The sequence below is a fragment of the Phlebotomus papatasi genome, chromosome 1 (assembly GCF_024763615.1).
Source record: "Phlebotomus papatasi isolate M1 chromosome 1, Ppap_2.1, whole genome shotgun sequence".
In the NCBI taxonomy this organism is placed as follows: Eukaryota; Metazoa; Arthropoda; class Insecta; order Diptera; family Psychodidae; genus Phlebotomus; species Phlebotomus papatasi.
Window position 1 is genome coordinate 4,609,586 of NC_077222.1, and position 16,134 is coordinate 4,625,719.

The window sequence follows — 16,134 nt, forward strand, 5'->3', positions numbered from 1 at the left end:
ATGCTTTATTTTTTTTTAGAAAATATAATGCTCATTGTAAATAAAAATGATAACTATTTAATATTTGTTCAAACAAAACCGTACCTGTTGTTTGATTTTTGTTAAAGAGCATATGTAGAGCACCAGTAATTCTGGAATAATATTCTTTGACCCAATGTATTACTGTTTAATATCACTGGATATGACATAAAAAAATATTATATGTCTCAAAAGTCAAGAATTTTGTCCTTGATACATAACTAAGAACGTAAAACGTAGCGGTAGAAATTTTATAGTAATGGGGTTAATTTTTGCAAAGTGGCGTATGGTCTGTATATGAAATATCCGATCAGGGGATCAGGCAATATAAACCAATTTGTTTACAAGGATATCTTTTTCACAAGACATGTATTTCAACATCGAAAAGAATTTGCTTTCGGTTTTTAAGTCTTAATCAAGTTAATGATCTTGAACACACTGCCAAGAGTTTTTAAAAGTGGTTCAATCAGAACAAAAATTGACCTTCTGAAATGGCCAGGATAGTCTAAGGACCTCAATCCTGTTGAATTTAAAGGAAAAGATTGACCACAAAATAAATCTCTCGAATGTGCTAAATCCTGATTTCCTTAATGATCTTTCGTTGCCAAAATCGCATATTTTTTTCCAAAAGATACTTAATTAAATACTAATTAATCCAAATTTAATTTGCAACTAAAATTCGTAAGTTGTTAATTGGATTAGAAACCAAAAACTATCACTTCTTATAGGGTATGCTATTTATGTTGTTCCCTTAATATGTGCCGTGCCATTTCAAGAATTTTTTACCGAACTAAATTTCTTGATAAAACTTTCAGGTTTTATGTATTTACATAAAAGTTCATTTATTATTATTACTTTGAACATTTAAAAGCATATTTTTTCGAAATCTAAAACATATATTACAGTGTGTAAACTGTGCTATTTATCTTGTCGCCATTGTATGTTAATAAGATACATCATTTTATTTAGATCAGAGGTCAAATTCTTGAACGTAACCAGTCACAACTGATTACTGTCTTTTTCGATTGTCGATTGCGTGATTAATATAGTAAATTTAGCTACGACCAAAACCAATTATCTCGTACAACACTCCATTTTGTATTATTCCGAAGCATTTTCCCTTCTTTTAAGCAGGCGAGGAAAAAATAATATCTTTATAAAATATACTATAAACTAGTCACCAGACAAAAACTAATCTGCAGGGGAATCTTGTAACGATATGACAATGTCATATGACAAATTGTCGCGGATACGATATCTGAAAGGTAATTCACGAGCGTAACCTGTTGAGGATTTCTGTATCTCTCTGATTTTGTCATTTTAGTGAAAAAAAAAATGGAAAACGTGCTCGAAAATTACACTTTTCTTCTAGTTAGAGGAAAACGGCTTTAGGAAATTTGCAGAGCAGTAAATTTTCAATAATAATGTTCTAATTACAAAAATAATTCGGGTTCTAAGGAAGTTAGTATAAAGTCGGAGGTCGGATCTCTTCTTATACTTCCCTTACTCGAGGTACTTAAGGGTCGAGGATTTTCAATTTAGTGAATACATTTTCTGGTAAAAGGTCTTCTAAACTCAAACTAATTATGATGGGCAAAATAAAGAGCAGTGTTAAGCTGTAATAGCCTTATGCTTAGGATTATGATGAGGTTTCCTTACTCAGGTAGCTTTGAAGGGATTAAGAACTTAAATTTGCAAAAAAAAACCGTACGTAAATATTTTTTATCCCCAAATTTTTCCATTTCTTTTAAAAGTATTTTGCAAAGTACTTTGAAAGAAAAACACAATCTCAGCTACCGTAAGTTCATCAGGGTCTATCGCCTCTATCACTTATAATTTCTTCTAGCGAGAAACAAGATAATCTCTGGTGTAAACACGATTTTTTTCTACATTAAAATCAACAGGAGATGTCCCTCTTTTTGTCTTTTATCAAGATAAAACCTCACGTCTAAGATGAAGTCAAGAAGTTGGTTTAGTTTCTCGAAGATCTCTGTGAATCGCGACGATTTTCTCTTGAGCTCAAAGTTGCATCTCTCCAAAGAGGCTGACAATTCCCTATTAAAACCTATCTGCAGAGAAAAAGTGATTTGCTGTGGAATTTTTAGTGGTTCTGGGAGCAAGAAAAAAATCAAGAAGCATCCAAGTAAAAAGTATACCATTCTCAGAGGAGAATTAGAATTTTTCTGTGCTGGAGAAGAAGGAGCGAGGGAATGAGATTGAATTTATTGCCCTAAATCATCGATATATTTCTTTAATAGGAGAGTAAAGAGAAGAGAGTTGGGAGAAGACTTAATAGCCACTTTTTGATAGTGGCCCTGGCCAAAAAGAACCATCATCAATTTGTCCGGAGGCATCGAAAACTCACCATAAATGCGAGATGGATGTGTAGGAAAAAAAAAATTAGCTCCCAAGAGCGGATCATCATTAACAAAAACCAACAAATGTATGGTGCCTCTTGAGCCACCTTCTTGGACTCTTCATCGTCTTGGATTTGGACCCGATTAAATCTCGATTGGAGTGCAAATAGATGGAGGAGAAACATACAAATTGATGACGAATTGGAATTTGATTCACAGCTTCCCAAACCACTCTCGTGCTCTCCTCATCCACTCACTTGGGATAATTAAGATGATAATCCACTCATCATTAATCATATTCATGTAAGTTATGTTCCTTATCTAACCATGTAGTTATTTTTTAAATTTATTCTTCTTAAACAAGAAGCACTTGGAACTTGGAAGCTTAAAAAACTAATTTTAGTTTTTTTTTTTTTAATAATACAAAAGTATTTAAATTTAAATTATTATTTTTTTAGACGCTTTTACTATGGGCATAATTTCTTAAGATTGCAAAAAAGTTTAGGAAGAAAACGTAAAATTAACAATAAAAAATTGTGAGCGTAGACACATACCAGATACAATGAATTCGAATTTTACCTCTAACCTTTTTTTGTCTAAATTTTTATTTTTTTCTAAATTTTTACCTTTAATATTATAAAGCGATTAATTAAGAAAAATATTTCCTCGTAGTTTTATAGAGAAAAAAACTAAGCCGAGACACATATCATAAAAGTAATAGCTATTATGATACATTCAAATGTTGCTTACGTGAAAGATGGATGTGCATAATTTTCTCTCAATCGAAAACGAAACGTAATATAGAAAAATAAATAAAAATTGTTATTTGACTTGGGAATTGTACAGCAAAAAAAAATACAGTGACACATTGAATAAGTTTCTTGATGTTTTTTTATGGCTTCCTGGTATGTGTCTCGGATAACCGATCTCTAATCTCATTTCATAATTAATTTAAATAATTTTTTCGCACGTATTATTTAATTTTAAAAACTTAATCATCATGGTTTTATTATGAGATTACTTAAGAGAATAGAGAAACTTGGCTTAGAAACTATATGAATCACTCTCAGACCTCAAATCACTTCCTGCGAAGATCTCGAATGACTCATGCAATAATAAATTTTCCAATTGTGAAATCCAGAGATGCAATTTTTCTGGCTTCACAAAAAAAAATCATCATATGCACACGCACGATCGTGAGGAGAGGAGGTTAGTATCCCCTCCTCCTCCCACATTCAACTCGTGATCATCTGGCGAGATGATCTTGTAGCAGTGTGATCGTCAAGTCGATTGGTGGCAATCTCATCTAAACGAGAGAGTGCGATATGCGCGGGAAATGAGTCTCATAAGCCACATCCATTGGAGGAAGAATAAAAAACACGATCACCACAAACTCTTTACAATCTCCATTGAGTCTTGAGTAGTGAGTGAATTTTTAATTAGGTGGGCGTGGTAAAATACTCTGTGAAAAGCCATCTAATTTTTTCTTAAGATCCCTTCGACAGAAAATCTCGCTTGATCACTTGGTTGAGTGATCACGTGACCGATTGAAAGATAACGTGCAAAAATTTTTCATACCCATCAATTGATTGATTGTTTTCTTTTATTTCGTGAAAATTCGAAATGTTGGGGGACGAATTTCTGAAGACGATATACTGAAGACGAATAGTCCAAAGACGAATTATTGAAGACGAAATACTGAAGACGAACAGTTTAAAGACGTATCATTGAAGACGAAATACAGAATACAATTCAAAGACGAATTATTGAAGACGAACAGTTTAAAGACGTATTATTGAAAACGAAATACAGAAGAAAAACAATTCAAAGACTCATTATTGAAGACGAACAGTTCAAGACGAATTATTGAAGACGAAATACTGAAGACGAAGAGTTCAAAGACGAATTATTGAAGACGAAATACTGAAGACGAAGAGTTCAAAGACGAATTATTGAAGACGAACAGTTCGAAGACGAATAGTTCAAAGACGAATTATTGAAGATGAAATACTGAAGACCAACAGTTCGAAGACGAATTATTGAAGACGAATAGTTCAAAGACGAATTATTGAAGACGAAATACTGAAGACGAACAGTTCGAAGACGAATTATTGAAGACGAAATACTGAAGACGAATAGTCCAAAGATGAATTATTGAAGACGAATAGTTCAAAGACGAATTATTGAAGACGATTAGTTCAAAGACGAATTATTGAAGACGATATACTGAAGACGAGGAGTTCAAAGACGAATTATTGAAGACGAAATACAGAAGAACAGTTCAAAGACGAATTATTGAGGACGAACAGTTCAAAGACGAATTATTGAAGACGAAATACTGAAGACGAGGAGTTCAAAGACAAATTATTGAAGACGAAATACAGAAGAAAAACAGTTCAAAGACGAATTATTAAAGACGAAAAGTTCAAAGACGAATTATTGAAGACGAATAGTTCGAAGACGAATTATTGAAGACGAAATACTGAAGACGAATAGTTCAAAGACGAATTATTCAAGACGAATAGTTCAAAGACGAATTATTCAAGACGAATAGTTCAAAGACGAATTATTGAAGACGAAATACTGAAGACGAACAGTTTGAAGCCGAATTATTGAAGACGAAATACTGAAGACGAACAGTTTGAAGCCGAATTATTGAAGACGAAATACTGAAGACGAATAGTCCAAAGATGAATTATTGAAGACGAATAGTTCAAAGACGAATTATTGAAGACGAATAGTTCAAAGACGAATTATTGAAGACGATATACTGAAGACGAGGAGTTCAAAGACGAATTATTGAAGACGAAATACAGAAGAACAGTTCAAAGACGAATTATTGAGGACGAACAGTTCAAAGACGAATTATTGAAGACGAAATACTGAAGACGAGGAGTTCAAAGACGAATTATTGAAGACGAAATACAGAAGAAAAACAGTTCAAAGACGAATTATTAAAGACGAAAAGTTCAAAGACGAATTATTGAAGACGAATAGTTCGAAGACGAATTATTGAAGACGAAATACTGAAGACGAATAGTTCAAAGACGAATTATTCAAGACGAATAGTTCAAAGACGAATTATTGAAGACGAAATACTGAAGACGAACAGTTTGAAGCCGAATTATTGAAGACGAAATACTGAAGACGAACAGTTTGAAGACGAATTATTGAAGACGAAATACTGAAGACGAATAGTTCAAAGACGAATTATTGAAGACGAATAGTTCAAAGACGAATTATTGAAGACGAATAGTTCGAAGACGAATTACTGAAGACCAAATACTGAAGACGAACAGTTTGAAGACGAATTATTGAAGACGAATTATTGAAGACGAAATACTGAAGACGAACAGTTCAAAGACGAATTATTGAAGACGAAATACTGAAAATCAGTCCAAAAATAAGTTTTTTGAAACAGAGAAAACGAACAATTTAAAGACGAAAAATCATAGACGAAATGTTAAGAGACGAAATTCCTGTAACAATACTAAACGAACATTTTAGAAACGAAATGTACCAATTGTTCTGTAGAAGATGAAGAAGAAAAATATAGAAGACGAAAATAATCAATGACGACTCAAGCCTAAAGACGAAACACTAAAGAACGATTTAATGAATATTAAAACCTAAGATGAAAAATTTATTTGAAGGACTAAATTCTGAAGACCAGCAAGTTTTATATTAGAAATCCCAATTGAAAATTTCCCTAAAATTAAAACATACCCATAAATCTTGCTTTAAGTAAACAATTTGTCGACAATGAAGCATATTTCTCATCAAGAAACAATTTAAATGGCCTTAGAGAATTTCCCAAGTGTAAATATTGGCCAATGAAGTTAAAAAGTCAAAGTTTAGAGCCTGGAGTGATCTTCAATGCAGAAGATCTGCAGAGAATGTCGAAGAAGAAAGAGAGTTGGAGTCAATTGTTGAGTCTTCAGGCTCAATTGAATCTACCTCTCTTCTCCTATAAATTACTCATTGATCAATTTTCCATCATTTACCTCTTAAATTGCACCATGGCAGAAAATTCCAGACACCCAGAGCCATTTCAATGTGGGAATTGAGATGTGATTTGTTAACAACCTTTAAACAATTTATTCTACATCTTTTTAAACCCTTCTTCGTCTTTCAGAAAACCTCCTCCGGCTTCACTTTATTTGTCGTGTCCACGTTATATGTGTAAATTGTCGGTAAATAAGCTCTCTTGCTTGATTTTCTGCAAATATTGTACTTTCAAATGTGACGAGACAAAAAGACGATAGTAATGGCAAAAATTAACACACTTTTTATCCACCAACAAATAATAGAAGTATTTTTGGACAAAAACCAATTTGGCTGGTTTTGCTCTATAAAAATTCTCAGGACAAACTCCAGAAAAAAACCATTTCTCCGCCCCGGAAATACAATTGCAGACATTAGCACTATTGAATAAGGAATTTTGAAAAGAATTGAAGAACAACCCCATAAACATGATTTTATTGAAGGGAATTTGAGATGTTTTACTTCATCAGCTAATAATTGGCTGGATTGCAGAAGTAAAAAAAAATCCTCGCAGAATTCCAGGCAAAAAAAACATCATCAAAAGGTTGAACTTTATGAAGTTTATGAAGGTGCTTTAAATACAGTAATTAATTAAGAAAAGAAATTGAATTTTCTTTCAGTGTTGAATTACCTTAAATCTCTGGATTGAAATTTTCTTCCATGGCGTATACGTTTAAATCGCCAATATCGCGCAATTTGATCCCCAATCGATATACATTTCCCCCCATCTCGTCTTTGCAGCACACTTTGAAAACTCCATGGATATCTCTTGAAATTACACTGGCTACAAGAATGTTAAGGACAGACGATAGAGTGGCAGAAATCAAGAAAAAAGTACACACTAACAAGAAACAAAGCATCCCAGCTTTGCGGAATGCTCGAACTCACGAGATAGAGCTCACAGTGTATTAGTTTCTCGCATGATCTTTTGGTGTTTACTGATCTACTGGTGATTAAATTGCTTCATAAATCACAAAAGCATTTGAAAATCAAAAAATCGGTAGGGTAAATTAAGCTAATTCAAAGCCTGCTCCAAATGGAAACTTTTCGCTACTCCAAATGAAAACATCATTTTTTTCCATGATAAATACAGTATTAAATTTTTATTTATATATTTTCTATACCTCAGTTTCATTATTTAGTTAATTTTGCTCCGAATAAAGCGAAAATCCTTTCATATTCACAAATATTAATTTATAAATTTCTCAGAAAAATTGAAAGTGTACGTTTTCACCGAATTTTTCATCAATCAACCATGTTTTCTAATGAAAAACACATTAGAATGATTGTTCTTTATTTTTTTTTTTTTACATATATGCAATATTTTTGGCAGAATTCTGTGAAATTAAGTAAGGTAAAGTACCCTTTATTCGACCGGTTCCTCTATTCGACCGGTAGATTTATTTATTCAATTTAATTATATTTGTATAATATTTTGTGTATGATTTAACATTAATAGCTCAATTATTCTTTAAATAATACGAATCAGTGACAAATTCATAGAAATTGATGAAATTCACCATCAAATATTCAAAAATTGACCCACCGGTCGAATAGAGGAACCCGGTCGAGTAAGGGTACTTTACCTTACTAATCTTTATTGTTAACGGTACGTGAAGTTTTCAACTTAAATAATTACCGATTTTGTGAACAAAAAGGGTTTTTCTGAAGTGTCTGCAAATGCGTCAATTGGAAATACCGGAAATATGATTTTTTTAAGAGATTTTCTGATTGTCTCAGATGGGTAAGGAGAAAAGACCAGGAATAAGAACAAATCCTATACTTAAGAGCAACTGAACAGGGTTTTAGAAGCTTTTGGTCGCGGTTTCACTTACACTGTTTGTCTCCAATTAGAAACTTTCCCTTGTCTCCATTTGGATTAATTTGTTTCCAATAGAAGCATTTTGCACTCGTGTATTTTTCTTGTATTTAAGAAGTTTTCATATTATAATAAAGAATTTTCACTAAACAGTAACATTCTAGAAGAGTTAAGGAACTAATTTATGTAATTTTCTTCAGAAAAATATAAACTTTTTTTTTTTTTTTTTTTTTTTTTTTTTTTTTTTTGATTTATTTAATATATTGCTTTTGAGCTTGCACTCTTGAAAGCTTAATACACAAAAAAAATTCCAGAGATACATATAAATAGAACAAATAAATAAATAAATGAATGTGGTCAGGAAGTATTCTATTGCGCCCACCGGCGTCTGAGTGTTGGTGACCAACCTACTCCAGAGTAAAACGGTGGAAAACTCCTTCTCAGGTTGTATAAGCCATCTGCATCATTAAAGAGAAAAAAAAATCTTCCTGACCAGAAAACGAGAAAAAAAATCAAAATAAGAAAGCAAGACTACGGCGCCAAAAAGGTTTGGATAAGCCGCCGTTTCTCTTCTCTAGGAAGTTCATTCCAGAGAATAACTCCCTCAACAAAGAGGGAATTGTGAAGAATGCGGCTCCCCGATCTCGGCACGGCGAGGCACGAAGACCTAACAGAAGGACCCGGCACTAGGAACTCCGTCAGATAACCAGGCTGACGACTTTTAAGAAGACGGCAAAGAAAGTCCACAGCACGTGATTGTAGGAAAAGAGGCAAAGTGGTTCCAAGAACTTGAGTATAATAAGGAGATACATGATCATAAGGACGAAGATTAAATATATAGCGTATACAATTATTAAAAGTGATTACGAGGCGACGCATTGATGCAGCGTCACAAGAGAAAAATAGTTCAGCACCGTAGGAGAAGAGAGGAACGAGAAGGGCACGAACAAGAAGCAGTCGAATGCCCTGAGGAGTGAAGAACTGATGTCTTCGAAGAGTAAATAAGGAAAAGTTAATTCTTTTACTTATATAGGAAACGTGGTCGTCCCAAGCCAATGAATCATTGAAAATGATTCCAAGATTTCTAGCTTTGTGGACGTAGGGAATGGCCTCACCATTGAGCCAAAGAGGATGGGAATTGGGACGTAATCTTCCACTCGCAATCAGCAATGCCTGAGACTTCGTCGGGTTGAGGAGGAGAGTATTATTACTTGCCCAAGTGGAAATAAGTACCAATGCAGCATTAGCCTTAGCAAAGCAAGCATCAGGGGAAGTTAGATCACCAAAGCAGTATATTTGGAGGTCATCAGCATAAAAGTGAAAATTAATATTGCAATTTTGTAATGTGATAGCTAAGTCATTAATATACATAGAAAAAAAGAGGGGGCCAAGAACTGATCCTTGGCCTATACCTTTAAGAAGTGCTAATGGAGAGGAAATTATGCCATTATAATTGACTGACTGAGATCGCCCAACTAAGTACGACTCAATTAACTTAACACTCGTAGAAGAAAATAAATAAGAGGAATGAAGTTTGAAAAGAAAAAGAGAATGATCAATGCTATCAAAAGCCTTGGAGAAATCTAAAAGGATTAAGAGTGCAAACTGCTTCCTGTCAAGTGCGATACTGAGATCGTGATTCACTCGCAACAACGCAGTAATGGTGCTGTGAGATTTTCGAAACCCAGATTGAAAATTTGAGAGCAAGTTACACTTACTCAAATGTTCCTCAATCTGCATTTTTAAGATGTGTTCAAACGGTTTAGATAGACAGGGCAAAATACTGATGGGTCGGAAATCACTAACTTGTGTAGGCTTAGAAGTTTTCGGAATCGGGGTGACAATAGCGTGTTTCCACTCATCAGGAAAAAAGGAAAATGTAATGCATGCATTATATAAGTCACAAATGTGAGAAAGAGTGATATCAAAAAGCGCTTTAAGAAAACTTATGGGTATGCCGTCGTGTCCACAGGCATCAGAATTAACCTTACCAAAGGCCGAGTACACCTCAAAGGAATCCACGCACCTAAAGGAGAAGTACATGTCATGAACATGAGTGCCCACTGACTGGAGAGGAGACAAGGAACTAGAACTACTAACAAAGAATTTATTTAAATCATCAGCCGTAAAATTCACAGGGCTATCATTAGACTGTTTTGCAGTAATTCCCAACTGACCAATGTTTTTCCACAACTTTTTGGCTGGAAGATCAGGGTCCAACTGGCGAGAAAAGTACGATTTTTTGGACGATTTGATCATTTTCTGAACAGAGCGACGCAAACTACGATACCTGATGAGATCGCCTTCAGACCGAGAACGACGCCATCTCCTGTAACTCCTATCGCGTTCCCTAGATTTTGCAAGAATTCCAGAGTTAAGCCATGGAGCGGACTTAGGAGGCACAAGAACCTTAATAGTTGGAACGTGCTTTTCGTAAAGATAAGTAATTAGAGAATTAAAGTATTGAAGACGATCAGAAATTGCAGGAATAAAATTTAAAAAGTTCCAGTTGAGTTGAGCAGCATCGGCGATTAGTGCATCCCAATCAGTTTTATTAAGAGATCGCACTTCAGTGAATTCAAGAGGCTCGCGGGCAAAAGGAATATTAAGAGAAATGAAAATTAAATCGTGATCAGAGATGTCTGGCAAAGATCGTTGTCCAGAATTTATAATAAAGGAGTTATCATTTTCCCTCACCAGGAAAAGGTCAAGCAGAGCCAAGTTACGAGTAGGAGCAAAGGGGGGGTAGCAGAGGCTATAGGATGTAACAAGGTGACTGAACTCTCTTGAAATTGGAGTTGACGATAAGAGGTTGATATTGAAATCACCTGTGATAACAAAGTGTTCAACATTATCTAAATGATTCATAAAATTATAAAGTGGATTAATTGATATGACGGGGGGTGGAAAGTATAATACAGCCACCACCATAATACGATTACGAATGTTTAATGACAGCATCAGAAACTCTAGCCGCTCTAGATTTCCGGAATTAAGTAATTGAACAGAGATGCTTCGAGAGACATAAACGGCAACTCCGCCACCCCTACCAAAACCACGGTCCCGTCTAAAAAGCCTAAACCCAGTCACCGAAAGAGAACGATCAGTGTCGAATTCATCCAGCCAGGTCTCCGTGAGACAGAGTACCGAAACCGAGGAGCCACACAACAGCAGCCGCACTTCATCTAAATGACATCGAAGACTGCGCACATTCAAATGTAAGATGTTTAGGCAATTTGAAGAAAATTGATTCAAATTAGGATGATTATCGTGTGATGCAGAAGAGGAAACAGAAGAAACCAAAAGAGAGCACAATCCAGCAGACACAGGAGAAGAGTCATCATCAGTGGAAGGCAGCGGGCTCGGCGACACGGCCCCAAGACTACTAATCGCAGTTCTCGGTGGCGAGATCAGGCAGGGCCCCAGCGACGCGGTCCGAGGGCAAGGGATTCGTCTCAGGCCGCGCTGCCCGGCCTCCCCCACGGAAAAGAAAGGGCTTAACCAAAATACCCTCCTCCCAGAAATCTGCACATGAGGCCTGCTCAAACTCAATTTCCGTGAGTGCCACACGGAAAGAAGCACTTTTCCTAGTAGCTGGGGCATTAGAAGTCAAGCAGATGCATCTAGGACTCCGCTTGGATGCCAGCCTTTCCGACATTCTTAGACTCAGTTGTTCAGCAGTAACTTCACGCGAAAATCCCGCCAGAAAGAGCCATCGAAATCTCCGAACCGTTGGTAAACCATTCGAGAGTTTAGCTCGACCCATCACAACTGGCCAGCGACCAGCAACTCTACCAGTAGGCACGGGTGCACCATCCTCGCGGTTCAATTGAGGACCGACAAGATCCCCCGCAACACGCCCCGCACAAGAAGGCACAACAGTAAGGCCAGGTCTCAACGAGGGAGCAACTGCATCATCCACATCACCCTCAATTCCAGTAGGGACGACATCATTCACAGCACCCGAGACGTTTGACCCTAGGGCAATGACTCCATTAGAACCAGATTCAGGTCCATTCCTCATCCCGGGAAGGCATCCATCGCCACCATGAGAACCACGCTCATACAGCATCGTTGACTCCAGCCTGTCTCCGATCAAATGAGGTCCAAGGGAGGGCCTTGGCGTAAACATAGACCAAGAACCCACGGAGTCCAGCCGCAGTTCAATGGCCCGGATACGAGTACCAAAGCCAAGACACTGTGCTAATTGCGATCGAAGACTTTTATTTTCCTCAATGAGAGCCTCACACAGACTCTCAACTCTATTCACTCGGGCTAACAGAGATCCCATCGACAGCTCAGCAGATCTGGACTCATCAGGAAGTGCACCTCCAGACCGATTCTGTCCTCCCAAAGAAGAGCCATTCCTGCTGTTATCCATACAAAGTCTGCAAAGCCAAGGCGTGTTTCCAAATTGCACCTGACTCACAGAAGCAGGAGCAAGAGGGGGATCGGTGCACCGCACGTGGTAGTACCTTCCACAGGATCCAGCACAGGCTACCCCAGAACCGTGTCTGCGATCGATAATTGAAGCGCATAGCCCGCACCGCTCAGCAGGCATGATCGCCACGAAATTAACCCTGAATCAGATGGGTGATAGAAAAAAAAAACACAAGGCAGCACAACCAAGAGCTCAGGTTTTTTTTTTTAATATATTAAAGTGTTGTACCAGGAAAGCGGGGTGAAAGGCAAGTCACCCCGCGCTGTCGCCACCAGTCCTCCACACAAAATACAAACTCCAATAAGACTGCGACACCAAGTACTGCACAGTGCTGCAGCCAAAAGGAGCCCAGCAAAGAGATCAGCTGAGAATCACGCACACAGGGGCGATAACCGAAGAGAGCAGCCGGTGATAATACCCCAAAGACAAATTACAAGGCCCAGAGAATATTCCCCGAGAAATACCACTGGTGAGAGAGAGAGAAAAAAAACCTTTACGGCAGCACAAATCTGCTTGTTTCAATTTAAATAAGATTGTGTACCGAGAATGCGGGGTGCATGCATGATCACCCCGCTCAGCTGCCTCCAAAACCCCCAGAAAGCAAATCTTCAGGATCTGCGTTGCTATACACAGCACCACACTGTATCCAGAGGGCCACACAATACACCAGACACCAGTCTGGATTACTTTTGGCAATTCAATCACACACCAGCAGCAATCACAATACGGCTCAGCTTATCACTACAAATCAACAAACTGCACTCAATAGAGAGAGTAAGAGGAAAAAAAAAACCTGCTAGAAGTCCACAAGGCCTTTTTCTCTCAAAGGTGGAAAATTCAGAAATCACTTAATTTCACTGATTTTCACTGTGGAAAATTTAAAATCTTCACACTTGCCAGAAACACAAGACTCTTATTCACTTATTTCAGATAAATTTATTGTGATATTACAGGTAATTCTGCGTAATTTTGCGATTTACTGAGAGCGTTTACTTGCACGTTTCACGTTTGAACTCAAGATTTTGCACACTTGCAAAACTTAATATGATAAATCTTCTGTCAAAGTTAAAGCGTCTGGAAATGGTTTTGAATTAGGATATTTACCCTACTTAACCGATTTATTACCGATGAAGAACGATGCAGCCGGGTTCGAAATTACAATATTTTTCCAAAAAATCCAAATTTAACCAAATTGGTTGAAAAATGGGCCCTCCAAAATGGTTGACCTTTGATCTTCAATAATTCAAAATGACGAATTTTCCGGTTATAGGTATGTTTGGACTAAATATTCGCCTGGACTAGCTCTAAAACATATCCGAAAATCATTGAATGGGTCAATTTTGAGAAAACCCGGAAAAAATGGTTTTTAGGGGATGTAAAATTATTCCAAAAACCGGTACTTAACCGGTTCATTACCGATGAACACCGATGCAGCCGGGTTCGAAATTACAATACCTTTCCAAAAAATCCAAATTTAACCCAATCAGTTGAAAAGTGGTCCCTCCAAAGTGGTTGACTTCCAACCTTCAATAATTTAAAATGACGAATTTTACGGTCATGTTAGGACAAAATGTTAGCTTAGACTACCTCTAAAACATATCCGAAAATCATTGAAAAAACTTGGGCCAATTTTAAGAAAAACCAAAAAGAACATTGTTTTGGAGGGGAAAGAAAAAACGTCTAGAGATTTTGTTTTTTTTTTTTTTGGTGGTCATCCAAGACTGGAAGTCGATATCTCTTACCGTTTAAGCTCTACAAGTGCGACAAGTCAAAAAGATACGATTATACAACCAGAGAAATTTAATTAAGAAACTTGTATAAAGTGGGTGGTGTTCGTCATGTGTAGATCCGATCAACCTAAAATTTTTATGTACAATATAGGCCTGTATAACAACTTTTTCTATGGTAGTGAGCCGCGCTCACAACAATTATAAAACGCGTTATTTTGTTGAGAGATCACATCTTCAGGAAGCTAGATATGTTAGCATAACAAATCACTTCTTGTGTGTTATTTTGACTAAAGACGACCGCATTGAATACAAAAAATATATATTTTTAAATTTTCATTAGGTTTTTATAAAAAAATTAGTGGTGAATTTAATTAATTTTAGCGATAGTTTTGACCAAATTTGCATAAAATGGTTCTCCTGCATGCACTGATGGTAGTGAGCACGGCTCACTACCAGGGGGGTGACATTAGCTCTGAAAAATGCGACCGGTTTTAGTGTAATTTTTTCACTGTTTTCGTACACATTTCACGAGATATCTCCAAAACTACGTAACTTTCCAATTTAGGGTTTTCGGTTGCCTCTTCGTTATTAAATTGGCTCTTATTATGTATTAGTAGTTTTTGCTAATTCATTCTACAATGACAGAAAACAGTTAATAAACTCAAAAGTTTTTTCGGCTCGCTAGAAACATATGGGAAACATAGGAAATGTCATGTCCCTGCTCACTACCATAGAAAACGTTGTTATACAGGCCTTTATTGTACATAAAAATTTTAGGCTGATCGGATCTACACATGACCCACACCACCCACTTTATGCAAGTTTCTTAATTAAATTTCGCTGGGTGTATAACTGCTCTCTTTGAGTTCGAGCAGTAAAATTAGACCTTAATAATGGCTTTCAATTAAGGGGTTGCGTGGGTCACGCAGGCCAAAAAAAATAGCATACTTCCTTGATATCTTTTTGATTCATGTGAACCCTTCTTTGAAGACTTTAGAATTTCCAGCATTTCGACTTTTCTTTCACAAATTTTCAGTTAGTGGGAACAAAATCACAGTTTAAATATTTTTAATGATAGAAGATCTAATGACCTAAAGAGGAATCGAACTCACAACATTTATACTGTGTACAAGATCTCTCAAAACTCATCATTAGGTCTTTGCTTATCTTTATTTTCTAAACTAAAATTTTGTAAATTAATTAGTAAAGAAAATCTTATAAAGACCTCAATAAAAAAAGTATCGGAAATACAAATATCCCCACCGCTGTAGAATGCGTATATTGTGAAAAATCTCTTTTGGTTGGTGTATTTTCATTTGTTGCTCTGTGTGTTACTGAAGCTGGTTGGTTTGTGAGCCTCTCTCGAATACAAAAGGTAAAATTGATATTTCCAAGACTCCGGTGTGTTTCGCCTCTTTCAGTTTTCATCTATCCACCAAACTGTGCGAACGGTTTCGCGTTGTACTGATAATTTCGAAAAAAACAACCCAGAGACGTTGCAAAAAGCCTCCAATCGGGAAAAATCTCTCGCAAGAGTGTTACAAATGAAAATCCCGCGGAATTTGTGAAAAAGAAATAAAACACAAAATAAAAACTTGTGAAAGGAACAGTGTATGTGTAAATTTGTGTAATTGCTCAATGGGTCCACCCAAAAACGTCGGCAACAGGAAGAAATAAAAATTAGTGACACAATTCTCATGTGTGGCCGTTTTTCAGACACCTCAC

General features: G+C 36.5%; 1 protein-coding gene across 1 annotated transcript in view; it reads left to right on the plus strand.

The window, feature by feature from the left end:
• Positions 1-1,992: 1,992 nt before the first annotated feature.
• Positions 1,993-16,134, plus strand: part of LOC129798512 (protein Wnt-2) — a 57,135-nt gene continuing 42,993 nt past the window's right edge. The window contains exon 1 of the mRNA XM_055841708.1: positions 1,993-2,678. Coding sequence (XP_055697683.1) covers positions 2,569-2,678 — 110 coding nt within the window. The 5' untranslated portion in view covers positions 1,993-2,568. The remainder of the gene's footprint in view (positions 2,679-16,134) is intronic.